The 24782-nt window shown below is 30.1% G+C and overlaps 2 protein-coding genes across 3 annotated transcripts; one reads left to right on the forward strand and one right to left on the reverse strand.

Moving 5' to 3' along the window:
• Positions 1-1542: 1542 nt before the first annotated feature.
• Positions 1543-10507, reverse strand: LOC113858250 (eukaryotic translation initiation factor 2A). Of its 2 annotated transcripts, none has more exons than XM_027490784.1 (13): positions 10288-10507; positions 9853-10207; positions 9503-9689; positions 5489-5723; positions 5332-5400; positions 4816-4917; positions 4566-4606; positions 3871-4004; positions 2765-2828; positions 2582-2678; positions 2383-2507; positions 2126-2148; positions 1543-2025 (listed from the first exon to the last, which is right to left on the reverse strand). In XM_027490784.1, the coding sequence occupies exons 1-13, from the start codon at positions 10325-10327 to the stop codon at positions 1938-1940; spliced, it is 1560 nt and encodes a 519-aa protein (XP_027346585.1). In that variant the 5' UTR covers positions 10328-10507; the 3' UTR covers positions 1543-1937. The 2 variants fall into 2 exon arrangements, with proteins under 2 accessions (XP_027346585.1, XP_027346586.1); XM_027490785.1 differs by having other exon boundaries at positions 1606-2025; positions 2383-2501; positions 10288-10497.
• A 2143-nt stretch (positions 10508-12650) lies between these two features.
• Positions 12651-16863, forward strand: LOC113860074. The gene is made up of 7 exons (XM_027492700.1): positions 12651-12911; positions 13345-13416; positions 13513-13577; positions 14908-15043; positions 15119-15202; positions 16235-16330; positions 16554-16863. Exons 1-7 carry the CDS (start codon positions 12651-12653, stop codon positions 16557-16559), a joined length of 720 nt encoding a protein of 239 aa, XP_027348501.1. The 3' UTR covers positions 16560-16863.
• The last annotated feature ends 7919 nt before the right edge of the window (positions 16864-24782 follow it).

Consider the following 24782-nt stretch of genomic DNA (forward strand, 5'->3'; position numbering starts at 1 on the left):
AGATTAAGAAATTTTAATATTTAATTTTTATTGAAGTATTAATCAATTTCATGTTAACTCCTTATTTATCATATTAATTAATATGGGTTACTAGAAAAAAAATGTATTTTGAAAAATAAAAATACAGTCTTCAACCAAACACATTAATTATTATGGGTAAAATCATATAAACAAAAAAAGCAATTATTCATTGAGTTTATAAAAGGAATACGATAAATAAATAAAACAAGATTACTAAAATATAAAAGAAAAAAAATATAGGGACTACTTTTTATTCTAGTTTTAGCAAAGCTAATCAACAGTATTCTAGAGGAAGATTTTTAAAGAGAAAAAGAAAAACCAAAAGACTAAAGAAAAAATGATATAATTAAACTAGTGAACATTTCTATCAAGCACAAGAGTCAGCTAAATACATAAAATTCAAGCTTGAGCCTTAAGCATAAAAAGTTTCATAAGAAAATACTTGTAAGTAACAAGTGACTCCAAATAAGTGTTAGTGACATTTGATGTCCCTTCAAACTTGAGAGAAATTTGAAAATTAGAATGTAAATAAGTCGAATTGAATACTTAAAATTTAAGATTCACTCACAAAAATAAATATTAACTCATTTTTTTAAAAATAAGTCAAAGTTAAACTTTAAGATTGATTGGTTAAAAAAAATATAAAGCTTGTGCATAAATAGCATGTGTTATTTAGTTTATTTATAATTTAGCTTATTTTCATTTATCAAATAGACTTAACTCCCTAAAATTAGATATTCACTTTTGAAAATAATATAAAGTTACAATCATTGACTAAATTAACATCTGTAATTGTGATTGAATCATGTGTAAATATAACAAATTATTTAGTTATTTAAATCTCAACCATTATTTTTCACTCAACGATTATAATTATTCTCTTTGATCTATAAAGTGAATTCAAATTAAATATATTCTTGATGTGTTCTTCAAGTTTGATAATTTATCATTCAATAGATAGTTTCATGTTAGAAGATATAATAAAAGTAAAAAAAAAAAAAAATAATATATATATATATAAAAATTATGCAATGATACTTTGAGATGAAAGTACAATATACACTTTTTAAGTATATCCTAAAGAAAATTAACATTTTCATCACTATATACGTAAACACAGGATTCGTGCATTTTTTAATGTAGACCTGTAAACTTGGACATTCTTTAAATAATTGAACCTTTACTTTTATTTAAGCTTATTTATTTATTAAAAAAACAGATTAGATATTCAACAAATTAAACTTGAATAATTCCAAATAGCTAAACTAAATTACATCCCCTGTTTAAAACTATCCACGAAAGTTTCATTGGTAACACACTGACGGATGATACATTAGTATTTAACATTTGACTTTTTAAAAGATTAATTTAACAGCTCATCATAGTTTTTTTCTGGAAACGGGGTGACTAACGTTTTAAGTGTCTGAAGAAAACTCCGAACGGGTACTGGAGAAAGGGTAGTCCCATCGCCCCACAGAAATTAGTGGAACGGACAACAGAAAATCATAGAACAGGTTTTAAGGTTTATGCATGTGGTATTTTATTAAAAAAGAAAAAAATGTTTCTTTGTTGGATATACTTTTGAGCTTACGTTTATTTTTACTGGTGAGTGCGTGCGCACGCCCCTGTGCTTATAATTTCGCTTCTCTTCCAATAAATACTTCTAATAGGTGGGCAAAAGGAGATTTACCTTCTACTCTCCCCTTTTATATCCCAACCGGAAACTAAAAAAAAGCACAAACCTACAACACGGCATCAATCGCCTCATAATCTGAACAAACCAAAACTGCCTAAAGTTTGCGGCTACGGACGTGATACAATTAAATCTATTACAATGAAAACTGACGCCTCGAATTTTAAGGTGTTATTGCAGTAGTAGAAAGCAATTTAGAATGCGTCAGGGAGTACTGAGTAAATCACGAAGAACTGGCATCAGAAGCAGCCTTTTTCTCCTTTTGTTTCTCCCTCTTTTTCTTGTTTCGTAATGCATTCTTGCTCATTGATCTAAATCAATCAACGATTAGCAGTTAATAACAGAATATAAATCATGAGAACTTAAGAAGCATAAAAGAAAAGAAGTGGGAGGAGGGGGGCCAGTACTTACTCTGCAGGACTCTCTCCAAACAACTGCAAGTACAAATTATTTTGGCATCGTTAGAGACATCAACTAAAAAATGAAACTCTAGAACCAAGAATTTAAGGGAAGATACACAAACATGTATATACAGGACTAATTTGACATAAGTGTCAAAACAATCCATAACTATGTAAAACCTATTTCAAGCTTAAGTATTGCTTAGCATTTATATTGACAACTAAAAATCGAAACGACAAACAGACAGAGAATCTGTGATCGTGTACCTCTGCCTGAACAGCAGCTGCACTCTTAGCATGCGGTGGACGATATGCAGCAGGTTTTTGTGTAGGGGGGTTGGCAGAAGAGGCTTTTATGGAAGCCTGGGTTGACTTTGGTCCTTGCCCTGCAACTAGTAGTCCATGGTCATTAAATAACGAGATATAAATCATGACTAAATGAAATATTATAAGCATGGCAACAAACCTGATGGTTTTTTATCTTCAAGTTGTACCAAATGGAGAGACTGAATTAATTCAGCAATATCACCAAACTTACTAGGTGACTCTGGTTTCCAATCGGCCTGCAAATAGTTTGCATACAATTAAATAACATCTGCAAAAAATGATAAAAAAAAGTTAATCAGTGAAAGTTCAAGCCACTGCTGACCTGGTACAACTTGTCAAACATCTTCTTGAAGAACAATGACCCATTGTAGTGAAAAATCTTGATCCTTCAATAGAAGAAAATAAAATATCACATAAAAATGTTTTCTTTTCAAACGTTAAGGATTCAAAAATGAAAATGTTTCCAAAAACCAACAATTCTTCCACAAATTATTTGGGCTAGTGACGTATTGTATCATAAATGTTCAAATTAATCACTATGGACTTCTCTTAAATTATGGGTTAAATCTAACACAACTTAAAAGACTAACTCGTAACGTGAAGATTGTGTTAACCTTTGTACCTTTATAAGCTCTAGTTTAACTATATTTACAGTCAATCGGGGATTTTAACTCACATTACCCGCACCCAAAAATTAAACAACTATAACGTGAATATTATACAACTAGTTTTTTATTTGGGAGCCCAGTTAGGTTGCACTATGAAAGCCGTGACACTGGCAGTATGCACTGAAAAATCTGAGACTAGATTAATTGCACTAAAAAAAATTTGTGGAGCCATGTTTTCAACAGCCAAGGTAGGTAGCTCAATATTGGATATTTGGATCTACAATGTCATCTTAAATTTGAACAGGAATCCAACTCAACTCTAAAGCTAACTCATAAGGCAAGGATTATCTTAACCTTTGTAAGTTATAATTTGACTATATCTATAATTGATGTGGGATCTAAGCATCTTTACTATGGAGATTACAGGACTGATTTTTTTTATATATTGCATTAGGAAAGTTGCAAGACCAGCTAGGTTACAATAGGAAATCGCAGGACCACATAAGTCGTGTTGAAGAAGTCCACAGGACAGGACCAAATAAATTGCAGTAAAAAAATTGTCGAGTCAATTTTTTTTATAGCCAAAGGTGGCTGAATATCAAATATATGATATATTTTGATACGGTATAAAATTTAGACTTAATCCAAAGCTAATTCATAAGGTAAGGATTGTCTTAACTTTTATAAGTTCTACTTTAGTCATATTTGTAGTCAATTTGAGATCTTAAAATTATTAATGTCTTACACTAACAACAAAATAATGAGCAGATAATGGGTAGACTGTAGACCAAAGTCCCACTAATAACCAGATATTACTTACCCATTGTCAACTTGAAGTCTTGGGGCAGTGGTAGCTGTCATGAAATAGCACCCATCAGGAGACCATTCACTAGTCACAGACCATTCTGCCTTGGTGGTTCCAAGTTGTTTCTTATCTGCGTAATCCCAGAATACCTAGCACACAAGCATGAAAAACATATGAACTCCATGTAAGAAGAATGCTTTTGAAATCTTGCATGTATTTCAACACTAGTCATGTGGAAGTAAAGCACATACTTGAAATTTCTTCTATACTTCAATTATTGTTTTAATAACTAAAGGAAATGCCAATTGCAGTTTTTGGAACCACTATTTTTAGGGGAATAATCACTTTTTTCAAAAGTTATCTCAATTAACTAGCAAAAATAAGTGATTATTGCGTCACAATAAACTAAACCAAAAGCGCACTATAAATAAGAAATAAAACATGCAGTTAATAATTAAAATAAATAAATAAAATAGAAAAAGTTAAAGAGATGCATTAAGACTAAGACCAAAAAACAACCAAAGGCACCAACAATATAACACTTAAGTGATTCTTAAAATCTAAAAGTAATTGTAAGTCATAGTTTGTTTTTAACAAGGTGAACCAGTAGTCATAGATAAACCAATTAGGAAGTCACACATCAGATCTCTTCCATCATAAAGGAAAAATCAGAAGAGATCGTAATGATTCAAATAGTCAAGAAAACATACCATATCGCCAGGCAAGTTACCAAAGCCAGCCAAACATAAAACTGGACGCCAACAATCAAGGAACCCACATTTAGATACTTATATCGAAAGAATATTGAGCCACTTCAAATCTTCAACCCTACCCAAACCCTTAGAGGGCAGGCCCTCTAAAAATTTAAAAGAAAAAGAAAGAAAGAAAACTCCTCATGGAAAAGTGTCAAAATTTTATTCAGCTAAATACAAAGAATGCCAATTCATTGGCCGAGGATACATTTCCCTTTTGGGTTCCACCGAATAGTGTTGTAAGGACCAGTTCCAAGCTCCAGTAGAGGATTGCACTTCTTGTCAAACACAGTTGCTTTAGCAGGCATAACTAAAATGGATTAAGGAAAAGTGAAACATTCGTGACATCTATAAAGAACCATAAAAAATTGATTATAATAGTGTGGACGAAAAATACCCAACATCTAGTACAATTTGGTACATTAAGGCTTTTTGAAAACCATACATAAGAAGGATCAGGTTTTCCCAAAAAAAAAAAACGATAGAAGCAGCAGCTCTAGTGCATTTCAGAAAGCATTTCCTAACATGGATCTAAAGTCATCTCAAAATAATTGAGCACTTCAGCCAAAATGGATTCATGACTTAACCATATGCACTGTTTGTTTAATGTATTAAACCTGGCCCTAGTATTCAATGTTGGTGGATCTCAGAAAATATCAAACAGTGGGAACTTTAGTACACACTGGTTATCTCCACATAGTATATATCACAGAGAAAAGGATACAACCATATACAACAGCAAATTCCAAGCCAGAATAAGACCACTGAGCATCATGAATAGGCCCATCTTTCCCTGCCAATTATTTTAGCATAGAATGTCACCCTTCTTACAGAGATTATATAACCAATTATCAGTTCCTTTACTAACAGTAAGAACATACGAAGAGGCACAAGTCCTTCATGCATCCCATCTGTAGTTAGATAGCATAACTTTGATTCTCCATAGTAACTCTGATTAGTTTTGTCAACATCTGATTGCACCACCACTAGAAGCCCAGTTGAACCACGATTCCATTTAAGTTGGGTGGTTGAACATCGGAAAAAACTACGCCGAGCAATAGGTTGACTTTGAGACACATTTCCACAAGCAAATAGCTGTACACTGGCAGGAACCCCCTACAATGTAGAAAATTTCATAATATATACATCAACATTAAAAAGGTATGATAAAAAATCATTATTTATAGATTTCTGCCACACAGGATGTAAACCTGAACTCTAAAGCTTCATTTAACATTGATTAATACTGACCACCAATGGGACATGGAACAAGACAGCATATGCAAAGAAATTCAGATTAGAATTTCCTACTATACAATCTATGTTTAGGACAACATAACCTCATAAGATATAGCCATCGACCATTCCTAGGCACTTGAAAAAATGAAATAACTTATAGTTTCATTGTTTGAATGTTTACCATTGAAAATGATTTTGTTGGGCTTCCATGTCTGAACTACACAGTCGAAAATATTACTTATACTAAAAGCAATAAATGCAAGAATTTACAATTACCCTAATCACTATAACTAAATAATATTATACAACATATAATTACCTTATTTATAGCATTTCTAAAACTCTCCCTTAAGTTGGAGGCTTGGAGCATTTAAATCATCTATACCAAGTTTGTTACATATGTAACTTACAAGAGGACTTCTTAAAGACTTCCTGAAAACATTTGATAGTTGGTCATCTAAACTGACAAAGTTACTGATGATGGCCCTAGATAAAATTTTATCACTAAGAGAAAATGAAAAATTATTTCAATATGTTTGGTCCTTTCATGAAATATTCCATAACTTAAGTATATCCCTTGTCTTAAGATTCTAGAACTATTCTTCAGAGTCCTTTGATGTACTTCAAAGCACAAGGTGAGTTATGAATTTGGCCTACTATATTAGCTGCAAAAAAAAATATATGAGCAAGTGACAATGGTATACTTTAATTTTCCTACCAATCTTTTGTATCTTTGTTGGTCTAAAAGTAACTTTCCCTGATCTCTAGCAAAGCTTGATATTAGGATTCATAAAAGTGTCAACAGCCCTACCATTTATTGAAGTAATTTCCTCTATAATGTTCATTGTATAATTGCTTTAAAGAATTACAATAATATTCTTGGATTCAACCCCCTGTGTCCACAAGTATCAAAATCAGCCACAATCTTTTGTCTAAAAGTGATGACAAAGATGCTATTTACCTAAAGTCATGGTGATCACTGCTTTCAATGACAATGTTCTTAACGTGCAAAACCAAGTGGATACACCATGTGGCTGAATGGCAGTTGAAAATCAAGTGATCAACCTCACAATAAGTCATACCAAACCACTAAATCCAATGCTAAATCTACCAAATTGTGCGTTAGGAAATGGTTTTAGATCATATGAAAACTTGTAAAGATAACAAACTAGCCTCAAGCATTCACCCTAAACAATGAAATTATGAGGTTGTTCCATATAAACTTTAGTGAGATCTTTATAAAAGAAAGCATTCTTCAAATTAAGTTAATAAAGAGAGGCCCATGGCAAATAACAACAACAGACAAGAATAATCTAGCATAAGTCATTTAGCCATCAAAGGAAAGTGTCTCTATAGTTCAAGTCAAAAACTTGTGTATGACCTTTAGCAACCAATTGAGCCTTAAGTCAATCAACATAACCATTAAGACCAACTTTAATAATAAAAATCTAATGAAAACCTACAAACAACATCCTTGGAAGGAGAAGAACAAGATCTATATTCCACTGCTTCAAAACACCACTGCTTCGAAACAAATACACACATTTCTTCAACCATAGATAATCGCCACCCTAATTTGGAAAGAGCTTCACTTGCTACAATCACAGGAGCATAGTCCAAGTTGTTTTGATAAGATGTCAACTTCTGTGTTTAATAACCTATTTTGTTGAAGGATATGAATTGAGGACATGATGTTTGGTGAAGAATACTATGAGATGCCATGAATATTTGGAATTGTTTAAATAAGTATTCACATGCAATGTCACAAGACTCACAACACACAGTGCATGTTGAAAAAATGTAAATTGAATTTGATATTCATTAAGAAAAAAAAGGTCTCAAATATACAAAACAACCCAAACCATCTTTTCGTTAAGAACAACCAAGTCCATTGAGAGTAATTCTGTAATTGTCAACAAAAGTGAGAAAGTATCTATACCCCAAAGTAAACACAGCAAGACTAGGATCTTAAACATTAGAATGAACTAAAGCAGATAGAGATAAAGGTGTGATGATTGACATGATCAAGAAATGAACTACAAGAATATTCCCAAACTAATATGGCCCAATGTAAAGCAGGGGGGGGGCAACCATGAAGGGTCCAACACCTATCAATGGTATGACCCAAGCAGTGGCAGTGACAGCAGTGGTCACACTGAAGATGAGATTTTTTTCGAACTTACAAAAATGATTGGAATAGGAGCATGAGACATGTCCAATTTAGAGGTTTGTTTGAGGGAAACATGAAGCAAAGTGGACCAAACTGTGTCCAAGCTCGGTATAGGAGGAGATCCCAAAATCTGAGCACAAATAGTAGAATACTCTATAGGCAAGCTATACAAAGCCAACAACATAAAGAAAGTGTTGTGCTGCTCAAGTTCCTTGGCAGGGGTCCCATAAGGCGTAGTAAATCTTGAAATCATGCAAAGACCCAAGAATCATACCCAATAGGTAGATATAGAACCATCAAACTTGTGAGGGAAAGTAATCCTCATAAGGTTTTGCAAACCCTATTCAATTGTTGAGTGTCATTGAAATAAAGAACTTTGCCTTATTCCCAAATGGACTCACAGGCGTCATGAGCATGAAAAATCAATGTCAAGGACAGGTGTATAGTGGCTTTAATGATGCTACAAAGTTGAGTATCAATTTTCTTCCATTTAGAATGATCTTTTTCAGACAGAGTCAACCTTAGTAGTGAGATGGTCATTGTAGCCTTGTCCGATAAGCCAAAGTTTGATGACAGAAGCCAAAAAGCCATAGTTATCCCATCCAACTTGTCAATGAATAGAGGGGCAGTGACATAGCCAGTGAAAATAGGAGTCTCATCATTAGAGTGTCCTTGGAACCATTGCATTCAAATCCATTGAGGGGAAGAGATTTAAGACACATGTATTAGAATTCGTGTGTTAACTACAAAGTAGAAATTATTATTTACACTGGAAGCAGTAAATACAAGGATTTACAGTTCCCCTAATTATTCCAATTGTATAACATTATACAGCATATAAATACTCTATTCACATTCTTTCTATCAGATTTCATATGGTATATATTTGAGAGTAAAGTACCCAATCATTGAAAGATACATCATTTCTCAATTTGGATCCCCATACTTTTTTATTTTCTAAGTTGAATGATTTCATTTGTTTCAAGTTGGCCTTTCTAGTCATCCTATGCTTCAAATCCAACGACAATTACAACAAATGACATAACTGAAGATTTAACTCAGAAAAGAAAATACAAGTAAAGAACCAAATTGCAAAATGCTATTGCTTTTATAGACAAAAATAGTAGCTTACTATATAATAAATTGTTTGAGTTATCTCAAACCACTTGACTCAACTGAGCATCATAAATACACAGTGCATCTGCAATTCATTGAAACTTTAATCCTTTTCACGACTGGAACAAAGAGTTATATCCTAATTCTCAAATATAATTTATTCACAAACTACCCAAGAATCTCCAGAACAAAATGAAAGACATCCAGATACTCAACTTTTATGCATCAATGGTTCAGTAGAATTTTATACATCAAAAACCTAACTCACAGCATGCCAATTTTTCAATCATACCAATTTCTCATTCATTTAGTCACAAAAAAATAAACTAAGCCTCCACAATAAGCATTATTAAGTTAAGAGGACACAAACCTTGGATTCTGGAACAAATGCAGCCACATGAGACCCAGGTGTACTAGAAAGCTCAACAGCAGCAACTCCCGGAACTCTCAACCGATAAACAACTCCTTTAGAGAAATCCCGAGTGTCAAAAAACTGCACCTCATTCGTTGCCAACCGGCACGCAGTAGTTTCATCGGAGCTGAACTGAATCGCAGGCCTGAACAACATACAGACAAGGTCACAGTCAAAACATAAACTGCAGTGACAATATCAATGCATTTATAAAAAAACATTGGGAAAATACTAGAGTTACTTATGATAACTTGAAGCACAGAGTGAGAACTCTTATTGTTTTCACAATTAACGAATTCAACGCATACCAATTGGTTTTGGTGATGTTCTTTTGAGCATGTTGGTAAACAGAATCACCGGTCTCGATTTTCCAAAGCTTGACGTTCTTTTCCTGTGGCGCTGAAGGTTTTTGAAAGGTTTGCAAATAGGTTGCAGAGGGAGATAAGATAGCAGCCAGAACATTGGGTACTTGAAAAGACCTAATCTCTTTAGCAGTGTCGCATTGGTATATAGTAATCACAGAGTTAGATTTCGTCACCATGAGTTTCGATCCATCGTCGCTGAATTTCGCATTCACGCAATTAACTTTTTCAAGTTTGACGCCAGGTTGACCATTGGCAAAGGGAGGCCCAGTCCAGAGGGAGCAATCTTCTGGTCCTCGAACTGAGAGAAAATCAAAATCAAAATTAAAATATGAGAGAGAAAGAAAATAAATCAGAGAGGTGTTGTTAGCGGATGGATACCTAATATCTCCAGAGAGGGTGATTGGTTATTTGATGCCATTAGAGTGTGTTTTTATGCCTTTAAGTTCAGTGAAACAATGGAGAAAAAAAAATGAATCAAAAAGGTTTTGTTAGTGTCTCCACGGAGGGCAGACCCCAAGCTTCGATTCTGTCACTGCAACTGCAACTCTCAGCTTGGCCGATCGCAACTCAGACTGGAACTGAAGTTCACTTCCGCTTTTTCAAATTTTATTTTATCTCTAAATATATTCAAGTACATAAACTTCCTCACTTCAATTTTTAAGGTTAAAGATAAAAAAAAATGTAAAATATTTTTATTATATACAAATTATAAATAAATTTTTATTTTCAGTAACTAATTTTAATTTTATGATTAATTATATTTTTAATATTTATACTTTAATTTATATGCAACTTTAATGTCTTTAATTTTAATTACTTAAATTAATTTGTTTTAATATTTTATTCTAAAATTTCATTAAATAATTAACAAATTTAAAAATACTTGATATATTATTAATTTATATAAATTAATAAAATATTTAAATATAAATATTAAATTAAGAATATTAAAAAATTACTTTATTTAATTATGTTATATGATTTTTTAAAATTTTATATAAAAATTAATAATGCATTACACGTATAAATAAACTATCTATTTTATATATAATTTGTGAATTTTAATTCTTAAACATATTTTTTTAGGAGTTCATCTTCTAAGAAAATGTTTTTAAATATCATTTTTTTAATTCATCCTTAATTTAGATTTATTTTTTTATAAATTTAAATGTTTATTATTTATAATTAAAATATTATAATTCCTTCTTGTTTATGTGTTCTTATTATTTGATTATGTGATTTTCATAATACATATGTAAATTCATTAAATTTATTGAACTGGTGGATGCAACCTTAATATCGCCTAAGGATGAGATTTAGATTTATGAGTAGGTGAATCTACTTAAGTTTGAACATGATTCTTATATGGATTAAATCATCAAATGAAACTGAATAATGTCATTGTGTGAATAGTTGTATAAATAATTAGCTACTTGGAAATTTCACAAAATATTCATAATGATTTGTATTTTCTTTTCATGAACTTTGCATAAATTGAGTTGTTGGAAATTTTTGGGGAAAAAAAATTATCCATTTTACATCCCAAATATTGTGGGTTAGAATGTGAATAACAATTACAGTGAACATGCATTACTTCAAATGAGGATATTGCATCCAATGTTGGTTATGTTAGGGTCTAAGTTAGTTCGTATTCTATGAAAACAATGACTAATATCATAATTGTTTTTAGGTTCTAATGCGAACCCTTACAAAACTATGTTTGGGTGCCGATGCTAATTTAAGGTTTGTAACTATAGTTGATTTCTTGGTGTCCAGATAGGTATTTTAAAAAGTTTTGTTTCAATTTGATTTTGTATTTTAAACAAACAATAGTATTTTTTTGTTTAGTTTGAAATTATTATGACATTAACTTACCGAAATTATTAATGTTTGTTTATTTTAAGCTATAATTAAATATTTTAAAACAAGTGAAGTAAAAATAAAATAAAATAAGCGTAGATAAACTGAAGTCAATATATCATCATTATTTAAACAACCACATAACTTTATCTCGTTAGATAATGCTAGTTATTTTACTTATTTAAAAAAAATTATTCTGAATTTGTTTAATTTTTTTATGTTTTTTTTTATCTTCCTATCATTATTGTTTAAATACTTGTGATAAAATACTTTTATAAATAACGAATATAATGATGTTAAATTCACAAATAATTATTGTATAATACATCATAATAACTTGTATCTTAAAAAATATTAGTTAATAACAATAAAAATGTAGTTAATTTTTTAATTGATATTTATAAAATTATAATTAACATTTATCTTATATTTTTCGCTTAAAAAATAAGACAATTTTTTAACGTTAAAAATATACAATAAAAAGCTATGCAAAATATTATTTCATTAAAAATTATATAATATCATAAAATTTAATATATTAAAAATATTAAATACTATAATTTTTAATAAAAATATTATTTATTAAGTTTTTATTATACAACTCATGTACCCCTTAAAAAGACAAATAGAGCAAAAGGGAGGGGCATTTGTGTACATAAGGAAGAGAAGCGGTTTGTTTCGTAAATTCCGTCAACGTACCATTGAGAATGGTGAGTGAGTGACTGAGTGAGTGGTGTTGCCTTTGCCTTTTGGAACCCACGCCTGCACTGCACCACTCTCTTCCTTGTCCTCTTCTCTCTCTCTCTCTCTCTCTCTCTCTCTCTCTCCCTCTCCCTCCCAACAACAGAGTGTTTCTCTCTCCGTTACTCACAAAAAAAATAATGGTGGGCGAGTTCATTGTTTGCATTGATGGGATTATAACCTCCACGGCATGTTTAGGATCAGTTGGCGATGGAAGACACTCTGATTGTGATGCCCTTCTTAACGTTGACCTTTCTCACAATAGCAGAGAAGGGTGTTCCTCTTCTTCTTTTTCTTCTTCTTCTTCGCACGTGGATGATGTTTTTGAGTGCAGAATATGCCAGGAAGAAGATCAAGTCAAAGCCTTGGAGGCCCCTTGTTCCTGTAATGGCACTCTCAAGGTCTTTTCCTTTATATTCCTCCCTTTTTCCTTCTCAAACTCAATGTCTCAAAGGATGTAACTTGATAAATAAGCTACTCGGAAACTCTCATGGCTGTTGTCGCATTTAGGTTGGCAATGCATTTGTTGTTTACTCATATTCCCTTCAATCACCGGTAATCCACCACCTCTTCTGTGATCCTTTTGCTTGTCCTAATACAATGGCTTCTTAAATTAATTCAGTTGCAGTTAATGAAAACATTTCATTTATTCATGTTCATGCTCTGTTGCTTCATCTCCTGAATCTTTACCTGTGTTGCTTTTGATTTGTACAAGAGGAGGAGGAAGAGTGTTGACTTCACTTTTACTCTGAATCTTTTTGGATATTAGTGTAGTGGTTTTGACTTCAAGTTGGATTATGAACACGTTATAGCTCACAATTTCTTGACATGCAGTTTGCTCATAGGAAGTGTATCCAGAGATGGTGCAATAAGAAAGGAAATACTATATGTGAAATCTGTAATCAGGTTCGGGCTTTCAACTCATTCATATTCTTTTATCTTCATGAATTGCGTATATATAATATTAGAAATTATGAGTTCTCTATCTTTCACTCTTTTTAGGCGTTTTCACCAAATTATTCTCTTCCACCGGTCAGAAGCAATGACATTATGGAAATTGATATGAGGTAATTTTGGGCATGTATTGGAATAACGGATTTCAATATGGCTTCTTATTAATTTCCACCTTGTGAAAGGTTTTTCTCAATGCCTGTCAGTTGTGTGAGCTGAAATTTTCTCTGTAAGCCGGAGAATTGGCTCTATATATACCTTGGCTGCTTAATCTTCAATCTTGGGTCTCAAACATGCCAAGGAAAAAGATCTCGTATGAAATATAGAAACTTGATTGAATATGTAAAAGAAATTTCATAGAAGTTTGACTTCCCAACCGATGATTTGGTGCAGGAATAAATTGGACTGCTGAACTAAAGAGAAATTGCATATACTATCTAGAATTAATTCCCTTAAAAACACATTTAAATGTTGATGCAGAAATTGCATATCAGCAAATATGTTAGGAGTCAGTTTGGATAATCTTTTCAACAAACACTTAACAAAGAAAAAACGAATTAAAGAGGTAAAACAAACCAAACTTCTCACATAAGTTAAAATTAATTTATGTACCTCAACTTTTTCAAATGCTCCCTCATCTAACTTCTCTATAAGCACCTGTAAACTTAACAAAACTCTGCATTTTTGCCTTAGAGAAGTCTTAATAGTAAGATTTTACAATTAAAACTTTCATAACTACAGAGTTTTAGAGCCTCAATTTGCAGCTTTGAATTCTGAAGAGATGATGAGCGAATAAGTTGGTTTTCGCATTAGATATTGTCTATTGACAAGGCTAACAAGATTACCTCGTTATGGTTGCAATGTCAACTTTCAATTCAATTATGCAGCCAACCCCAATTTTAATATTTCCCCTTAACCAAGTTATGCATCAAAGCAAGTGGTCTTAGTAACATAAGTGTTGGCTTTTTATTTTAAATGTTTTAACACTTAACTTTAGGTAAACCATGTCACTATGATGTTTACTTTGTCCCAATCTGTTGTCAATATTGTGATTGAATATAACTCAACCAACAGGTTTAAAGTTCATGAGGAATGTTGTTAAGACACAAACCTAACAGACATTCCTTGAAGCTAATTTGCACACTTTTATCCTTGTGCTGTCATTAACACAGCAAATATTGGTCCTCCCCAATTTTCTACACTCTACTCTCTAATTCCCCTCCTCCCATTTCAAAAAGTAAAAGGAATTAATTGACTCTAGGCATTGCCAATTGTAGGATCTGTCTTTTTCTTTTAAAAATTTGCAATAATCCTCCAGGCTCAGGATATGTAATGCTTTTGTTGTTGGTTTATTTGTATCCCACTGGTCCTTACCCTTTTTCATTGTTTCTTTTCATATCTATATCAATTTTCCTTCTCTGAGACTTGTATCTTACTTTCATACAGGCAAGAATGGGGGCATGATACTGATCTCCATGTGGCTCTAGCTTCAGCAGAGCACCAGTTGCTGCAAACTGAGTATGAAGATTACGCTGTGACACAAACCAGTAGCATTGCTTGCCTCCGCTCTGTCACTCTAATGGTAAGGAAACAGATGTAATGTTAAAGCACGTTTTGTTTCATCCTTTCTGGGAGCTGATGATTATATATTATACAGTTGCTGATAATTTTGCTTGTACGCCAAGCTTTAGTGGTCACAAAGAACTCCACAACTGGGCACAATGCATCTACAATCTTTAATGTAAGTGCTGTGTTCTTATAACTTCCTTTCTTGGCACATTCACAGGTGTGTGGCAATACCATTGATTGGGAGGGTCCATGTTAGAAAGAATAGGAATCTTAAGGCTATTAATAGTAAATATTAATGGCCATTAATAGTAACTAAATAACTGTAATTGGAATTATTGTTGGTTTTGTGTACCGTATGATAGTTATAAGCCAGTTAGAAGAAGAGTGGCTGTCACTTTTGGGTTTTGAAAAAAATGAGGGGAGGGAGAGCCCCAGGTCTTGGGGCACCTGGAAATCAGAGAGAGAGAGAGAGAGAGTTCCCATTGTACAGTCTTGGCCTCTGATTCGGCACCACATTGTTATTGAAGCAGAGAATAGTTTTCTGCCATAAAGATTGATTTTCATCATTTTATCTTTGATCCGGTTCTACAAGTGTAATATGCATAAGTTTTGGGATATATTTTGTTATGATGATTCACATGAGCTTTGGTGTTATTTATGAGTGCATGCTCAGACTTTCTTATAATTTTTATAACATGTAACCGTAAGGGAACTAGATTAGCATCATAAAATGACACAAGCTAGTGCAAGTATCTGTTGTTGAGGCTTCTCCGTGCCAAGTTATTCAGGAAAAAAGTGGGGGAAAAGGTTATGTTTGTGGCTTTGTGCGAAAAACTGCATATTCACCTGGTTCAGTTATAATTATTATTATTAAGTTTGATGGGTAAAATGAAATGTACATTTTATAACTGAAACTGAAAGAAGAATCAAATGCATTTTCAATAAATAATTTCAGTTGATGTAATAACTTTCCTTTCTTATCACCTAGTATTCAAAAGGTTGTATATTTAGCAGTTTCTGAAGCTGTTTCATTGCCACCTAATATTGTTGTGTGCCAGCATGTTATGTTAGGTAAAATAGCAGTTTGAGATTCAAGTTAAGAAAGCTGTAATGTCTTGGGATTGGAATGATCTCAGTCTTTCTCTTATGTGTCCTTTCCTGCTTTGCTGGGTACTAATTGTTCACTTGGAATGGTTGATTGCAGTTTGAGATGTCACTCCTTCAATTTGCCGGCATTCTTTTGCCATGCTACGCAATGGCACGGTCCTGGTATGTCATACAGAACCGAAGAAGAAGACAGGTATGGCTTTAGATGATGCTATAACAAGTCACAACATAATGAATCATTTATATCCAGTGTAAAGGGTGCCCCAAGCTTTGCATTTATATATTTATTTGTTTTTTGGTCAGAAGTTTTGCATTTATGAATGCTTTGATGGTTATTTTCTACATGCTTGTTTTCCTTGCAGCATGTTGTATAGACTAGGTTCATTGCTTCATGTAAGATTGTCTATCTTTTGCAGGGTTAATGGAGAGAACATAGATGACAATATTTTAGTTGGCTGTGACAATATCTTAGTTGGCTGTCACAAAAATGGAGCAGTTACAGACCGACGCTACATGATTTTGTTTGTCAAATGCATTGAAATTGTATATATTAACCATGCCGTGGTAAAATATCATGAAATGAAGCGTTCTTCCCATTTCCATGGAAAGGGAAATGGTAGCAGCATATTTCAAGTGTGGTGCACTCTCACAAACATGAAATTAGCGTTTGGATAGGGATGGAGTCAGAAAAATTTCCAAGGGACAAGAGGTTGATTGGTTCTAAGTATTTTACAGCTATATATTTTTATCCGTCCCTGAAATCAGTAGCAATGGTATCTAATTTTTTTCAAGTCTTGATATTTTGGCACATCAAGCACATGATGCACTAATTTACTATTCCTAGTCATCATTAGAAAAATCGTTGATATAATTTCTGCTCAACGGCAGATATATCATCTGTACTATAGGATTTGTAGGAATATTTTGAAGTTATGGCTTTGCTTAACATAAGAAGCTTGTGTATCAAATTTTCTATTTTCTTTCAATTGAAACTATGTAATCATTGTAAAAAGTATCTAATGTTATTGCTGTATTCTGTTAATGACGCGGACCATTTATTATCATAGAAAATAATACTCATCAAGAATTTCAACCATGTAATTCTCACACATGAAGTGGAAATATGACTATGAATAAATTTAGTGTAGTATTTTTTTTTCTTTATTTTTTTGGTGTTGGGAGGGAGAATTGGAGAAAGGAGGGTTATCTTTTGTGTTTTTTTTTAGCTATCAAATAAGGCCGTTTTGTACAGTAGGGTATAAGCAGTGGGAGGAAAGTGATCTGCAAAAACAACGACACTTTCTGGGCTTACCTCTGATTACGTATGTGTTTGTAACAGTTCAATGTAGACTTCAATTAACGTGATTCCAAACGTGATATGCGAGTGTTAGTATTAGTGTCAAACTCATTAAAATAACACTACCAATATTATTTATAATTGTTAAATTTTATTAATTCAACTTTTGTATTGATAATTTTAATAAAATAAATTAGTTTTACAAAATTTTAAATGTTATACCATTTTAAAAATAATAATTTTTATCACATCACTTTATTTTAATATGCAATGGGATGTGTAAATATAATTTTTTATTTTAATGTGTTATTTTATTGAGTTTGATATTAAAATTTAATTGATCTTGTCCGTATGAAAATATTTATATTAAAATGAAATGCAATTATTTATCGTAGGAAGATAATTTATGAATGGGTGTAAATGTTTGTGGGTAGGTAAACGTTTCCTTACTTTTAATAACGAGTTGAAAACGGAAGCTTCATACGATAGTTGAACTTTATATTGCAATAAAGTGCAGAAGATTTGATGTCATTTTCTAGTCTCAATGGTAATTGGATTTTATAAGATTCCGGGTTTAGTGCCATAATTCCCGTTGCCATCTAATCCGTAGCAAAACTCAAGAGTGATGGACCAACTACCAACTTCAGAATATTAAGCTCAAGCTTCCTATAATAATCAAATGAAAATTATGAACCCACCTTAAGTTTCTGCTTTTTACCTCTTTCTCTTTTCTTCCGACATAAACTAGACAAGTGATGGACAATCGATTTGAGATGTATAAATAGTTAAATATCTACAAATCATACAATTCTTTGGAGTTTTAATGTCATTGCTCTTTTTACCCAACTCAAATCTATAATGCACTCTTCATTATATTGCTTTTCATCTTACTAACTTTGCACTAGTTTTAATTATTCTTAAAGCACCCTAATTTTTTTTTTATTAATAATATGACCAAAATAAGCAGATGATTTAACAAACAGAGGTAAGATTAGTGTATGTATACCTTAGTTAATTAACTTCAATATTTTAATTAAAGCTAAACCATAAATGCTGAAAATTTAAAATTTATACGAAGTCTCAATATTTTATGGCTAGTACTATGAATTGGAAACGACTAATGTTATTCTAATGGTATTTTTTTACATGCTTATTATGTCATTTATTTCATCTTAAATTTTTTTATCTCCCATTCATTATATAAATTATTATAGAAAATACATATTTGAAATAATATGACCAATGCTTCTCAAAATTTATGTATAAACACAAGTGCTATATAATTGAGTATTATTTCATTTATGAAATGTAAAGTAATAATATATATAACACAGGCTACCAATGTAATCATATTATATCATGTACCCTGCATAATCGCCTTCTGAACAAGTATGCAATTTTGAATTTCCTAGGACATAGGCTCGTACTTGTAGGCTTAGTTAGAATAATCTAATCTAGTTGAAATTTTAACGTAGGTGAAACGGCCATTAAACCAGTACTAATCTATAATTAGATAATATTTTGCGTACGAACGAGTAAAACAGTGTGAACTGGGCAGTCAATGATCCACACATACAATTGCATACCAAATTAATTTAATTAAATAACAAATACCAAACTTTTTTTATATTTAAACATTAAAGTATTAAAAAATACAATTGTACAACAACTTTGTGCATATTCTTTTGCGCATAATAGAGATAACTCATTTTATTGACGGTGAGATATATGTTATCAATTATTTCTCATTTTATCATAATACTTTTCAAAATCTTTAATCAATAACGCGTTTTTGAATTTTTTTAACTCACTATATATAATGCAAATGTGACAAGCAAAGTACCAGTAAGACGCTTTTAAATATATTTTTTAAGATTATTTTAATTATTTAAAATATTAATAAATAACAAATATATATCTAAAAGAATACATCATTATACTAAATTAACAATCTCAGAATACATCATCATTTCAAAAGACTTTTTTGCTGAGCCTTTTAATTCAAATAATTAACAAGGCTGATTAGTTAAACTAAACCCAGTTGCTAGCTAGATATACTTGTAATAATGATAATAAAATAATAAAGCACGAGGAAGAGATCATAAATCGACAACTATATTCTATAGACATAATTTTTGTAATAAAAAGGAGATTTTCGGCGACACCTTTTTAAAAAAATTTTAATGTGTAAGTTTTATAGTTTTAAAGAAAAATCAGGTTCGGAAGAAGAAAGTGGACAAACACACAAGTCGTAGGTAAAAAAAGAGAGACAAAGAAAGAAAGGAAAAGCGCGTGGGTCCCATGCATGGGAGGGTCCGCAAAGGATGACGAATATCGTTTGATGGTGGACTTTTGAGGCGCACGGTCGTAGAAGAAGCGCTTCGTGGACCCCACTGTACCGGAACATCTCACGACATTCGAGAGTTGTTGCACGCGAATCGCTCAACGGACACCACGTGGACAAGGAACGCGCTTGGACAGCACGGACCCGGAGACGCGCGTGACGGTGGTAGGGTCACGGGTTAGGTTTCTAGAGAGAAGAAAATGAAAAAAAAAAAAAGAAGAAAAAGTTGGTGGGACCCAGTGTCGGAAAGAGCGTACCCGATGCTGAAAAACTGCTCTGACACGACATCTCACCGGTTTCCCGCCAAAACAGATTCCAAGGTTTTTAGAATGCTACTTTCTTTAATTAGTCACTACCCTACGCTCTACATTTTCATACTTAACTTAGACACCAATTTTTCACATTTTGATTTTATTCAAGAACAGTGCTATATGACAAGGTATTCTATTTAAATTTTTGTTTAGTGATAATTTAATTCTGTAATTCATCATTTTATGGATCCTGATTAAAAATTTTAATAACTAGTTTTTTTTATTAGGAATTGTGATAAAATAAATATATTGATGATATTGAATGTAGTTTTTACTAAAAGATTTTTTTATTTCCTACTTATTAGGAAAATAATTTATAATCAATAATAGATCAATAGTAATAGCATGGGAATATATTTAATGATCGAGGTATTTTGTTTTGAGAAAATGGGTTAATTAATTTGATTTTGTTTTTCTAAACATTTAAAATTAGTATATTTTAATTCAAAAATATTTTTTAATTAATCTTAAAGGTTAATATTAATATATATTTTTTAATAATTTCTTAAATGAATTAGCATCTAGTTGATTTGATTTAAAGTTTGGAAAATATAATGCAAAATACGAGATAAGATGAATAGGGTAGAATAATTGTGACGCAAATTTCAAAAAACAGCTAGATGATATAGGAAAAATTCACGTTCATATATAACACAAACAGACCCTATTGGTTCCTTGTTGCTTTTTTTAAAGGAACAAAAATACTGATTGAATATGGATTAGTTGGAAAATTCACAGGCTTGATTACTGTTGACTAATTTTAAAAGTTGTCCTAAAAAAACTAATTATCCAATGTAAATTAATTTTAAGTTCTAAGTTGGTGGATTTTTCCTTCGTTTAACTTATGTAGTATATTTTGGAAAACGATTAATTTTTAAGAAATAATTATTTTTTAATGTTTTTAATAGAATTAATAAAAACTATATATTTGTTTTAAAATAAACTAAACCTAAAAAGTGTTTAATAGATTGATTGAGTTCAATTTCAATAAAAACAAATCTGCAATTTATTTATTAAGGGGTCAAGTATTAGTTTTTTGAACGGGAAGTTTTTTTTTTGTATTTTTTTAAGTAATTATTGTATTGAGAGATTTTTAAAAAATACCATTGTTAAAAAAAACAATTTAATTAAACATGCACAAATTTTAATCTTGCTTTATTTATATTTTAAAACAATAAATATTACGGAAAGAAATAGCATATGACCGTTTAATTGTTTTTAGTGAAAACAAGTTTAGCAGAGATAAAATCGAACTACTTTTGCTATATTCTCTTAATCATTCTCTTTCTATTTTATAAAATAATAATTAAATAAGAATACACGTGTTAAATAATAAAAAATTATTTAATCATTTATTTATTTATTTATTTATTATTTAAGAATATTAAAGATATAAAGGAAAGAGAAATTATAATTATTCTTATTTAAGACGTTATTATAAGTTTTTATTACAAATAAAAAAATCAATTGCTACAACAATGCAATGCTTTTATCGATTGATAATATAAAACACACAAATAATTTGAAGGTATTCATTTGAAACTTTACAAAAATTAGAGAAATCTCAATGTTAATTATTAGAATTAATATTGCATAGCATTGTGGCTTAATTGATTTAAAAGTTTATAACTTATAATGCTATTAATGAATATTAATTAGTAACCTAAAACCTATACTTACCTAAGAAAATAGTGACTGAATTTTGGGCATTTCATGTGTACCTGAACTGAAGGTGGCTTGACAGAAGCAGGTACCTTATTTTTGGATAGACGTGGATTTTATGGGTGCAGCTAAATTTGACACCATGGTCCATACTTCTATACTGTATAATACAGTCATCCGTATCAACCACAGTACCTTCTATCAGAGCTCCCATGCACCATTCAAACAAACTCATATACATTTTTAATATATTTTTAGTTATTAATAAGTTAATTAAAAATTGTAATTTTTTATTCTTAAAATAAATATTATAATTTTTAATATAAATTTTAATTAAATATTAAAAAATAATTTTCAATGCTTTTTATTTAAAAATTCAAACATTTTTAGATAGTCAATAGTCACAAATTTTTTCTTTTTTTAAACCAGTTTCATAAGCTAAGCAAGATATAAACACATAACACAGTTATATAAATTTTGTCTACATATAACAGACGAAACTTGCCAAATTATGATATATAACACAGTTCTATGAATTTCATTCATACAACAAACGAACTTTATTAGATTGTTTCACGTGAGAACGAGATCATTTTTTTATTTATTAAAAACGAAATTTAATTAAATAAATAATTTTTGTCTTAATAGTAGATAAAATAAGTGTTGAAGTGGTAAAAAAAAAAAGATCTCATACAGAAAAAATGTTTTTTAAATATTATTTTAAATATTAAAAAATAAATAAGCCAATATTATAGTGTTTTTATAAGTAAAATAATTTAAATATGGTTTGACTTATATAATTATGCTAGTATGAAATTTATGATATATTTATCCATATATATAGCTTTTAGTTTGGGTGTAGTTCATTTATGTATATAATTGGAAATGTTTACAGTTAGAAATCTTTAGTTTGAACGTTGATATAATTAGTGTTTTGTGTAGGTGAATAGTATCTTTTAGGTTATAAAAAAATTGTCATTGGCGTTTTTAATTCTTTAATAATCTCTAGTACATTGAATATGAACGCCTGAAAAATTACCACCATTAACTTTCAGAGTGTACAACAAAGTTAAGTGAAAGTTACGGAGAAAGGAAGTTGTTACGAGACTAAAAAACTTGTCATTCACAATTTTATGGTTAAAAATCAGATCTCGAGCCACTCTCTTCGTCCGCGAGTTCATGAAAGGGAAAAACTAGAGGAAGAGCCGTGAAGAAGGAGACTTAGAAAAAGAGTAAAAAAAATAAAAAATTTTAAAAACAAAGTAAAAGAGTTAGGGCTTGTTTATTTTTATTTTAGTTTTTAATAATAAAAAATTACATTTTAAAATAATTTTTAAGTAGAAAATAAAACAAAACTTGTTTGTTAATTTAGTTTTTAAAACTGTTTTTAAGATGAAAAATAAAATAAGAAAAATCAGAACACCTTAAAACTATTCTTGTTTTTTATTTCTAAAAATTGAAAATAAAAAATTAGTTTTAAGAATTCATCTTAACAAATAAGTTTCAATTTTTTTAAATTTTAAAAAGATAAAATTATATTTAAAATCAAAAAACAAACAAACAGACCCTTGATTTAATTTTATAAAAGAATTTGTGTTTTAGAAATTTGATCAATATAGTTTAATATAGTTTATGATGCAACTATGGATTCACAAAAAGCACATTTTAGAATTAGTATGTATTTAAAATATAAATAATTATTATTAATGTTGTTATAAAAAATACAATTATTTTTAATTAATTTAAGTTATTGTAACATTGTGTATTGTAGATTTGTAGTTTAGTTAAATAATAATTAAAATTAAGTATTTTATTATTAATTATAATTAATAAAAAAATTAAATAAATATTTATTAAATTTGTATGGTTATAATCAAGTAAAATAATTATTTTTAAAATTTTTAAACAAATAATTTTTATTATGATATATATTTATTTCATAGTTTGGCAAATACTTAATATATTTTTTTATTTTAGGTAATGAGTCTAATACAACTTCATGAGTTATCAATAATATTACATAAGCCTAAAATATATACTATTTTATGACATACTGAACTTGATAATCATGTTACGCAAATATATCAAATATATATAAATGGTAGCATAATAAATGCACTTGTTGAATATTAAAAGTTAGAAACACATTCATTCTATTTCTTGTGGATAATGCACATTAACATTAAAAAATGTTGTTATGTCATTTGGACACAAATTAATAGTTTATTAGTGATTTGTTCTACTCATCCAAATATTCAAGCATCGTAACATATGTGTAAATAATTACTAAGTAATTGGCCTAAATCAAATGATATTAAAAAATATGATTAAAGTAAATTACACAATATTTTTATTAATTTTCTTCTAATTTAGACGTTAGAATAACAAAACATGCTCATGAATATGCACTTTATTCTATTAGAGCATGGATAATTCTTACAATTGCCCATGAATATTTATGAAATTGTAATGTATATTTAGGGTTCAACATGTCTTATCTCATTGTATAGAAGTTTAAATTATAATTTGCAATATGATGCTAAAGAAATTTGTGAATGTTTAAATGGTTATATGCTTACATGGGAGTTGCAATGTTTTAGAGACACACATTAAATAGTAATAAGTGAGTTCATCGTATATTGTATATATATTATTAAATTAAAAAATTAAAAAAATTAATTTATTAAAATTTTAAAATAAACATTCAATAAAAAAATCATACAGCATAACTACAAAAATTACATTATAATTCTATTCATATATAAAATATTTTTCATAAATACGTTTGTTAAAAAATAAAGACTAGATTTATAACAATACTTATAATATAAAAAATACCAAATTATTGTAAGAATAAAAAATAAATTAGGAGTTAACTTTATATCAAGATAAAACATACATATTTAAATTTAAATATTAAATACAATTAAATTTTAAAATGAAAAAGTTTGGAAACTAACAAGCACCTTTAGTATATTTTAAAAAATTAATTTACATATATATTGATAGTGTAAAAAATAATTTATGTAGT

The sequence above is a fragment of the Abrus precatorius genome, unplaced genomic scaffold (assembly GCF_003935025.1).
Source record: "Abrus precatorius isolate BTA unplaced genomic scaffold, Abrus_2018 Scaffold2, whole genome shotgun sequence".
NCBI lineage: Eukaryota > Viridiplantae > Streptophyta > Magnoliopsida > Fabales > Fabaceae > Abrus > Abrus precatorius.

What these genes read in the sequence shown, in the direction of transcription:
- LOC113858250 (XM_027490784.1), bottom strand. Translation starts at nt 10,327, where the DNA reads ATGGCATCAAATAACCAATCACCCTCTCTGGAGATATTAG. An exon ending in CATTTGTTCCAGAATCCAAG is followed by an intron (nt 5,724 to 9,502) that starts GTTTGTGTCCTC and finishes TCTACATTGTAG; the next exon opens with GGGGTTCCTGCCAGTGTACA. An exon ending in GTAACTTGCCTGGCGATATG is followed by an intron (nt 4,005 to 4,565) that starts GTATGTTTTCTT and finishes CTTGTGTGCTAG; the next exon opens with GTATTCTGGGATTACGCAGA.
- LOC113860074 (XM_027492700.1), top strand. Translation starts at nt 12,651, where the DNA reads ATGGTGGGCGAGTTCATTGTTTGCATTGATGGGATTATAACCTCCACG. An exon ending in CCTGTAATGGCACTCTCAAG is followed by an intron (nt 12,912 to 13,344) that starts GTCTTTTCCTTT and finishes CTTGACATGCAG; the next exon opens with TTTGCTCATAGGAAGTGTAT. An exon ending in TATGTGAAATCTGTAATCAG is followed by an intron (nt 13,417 to 13,512) that starts GTTCGGGCTTTC and finishes CACTCTTTTTAG; the next exon opens with GCGTTTTCACCAAATTATTC.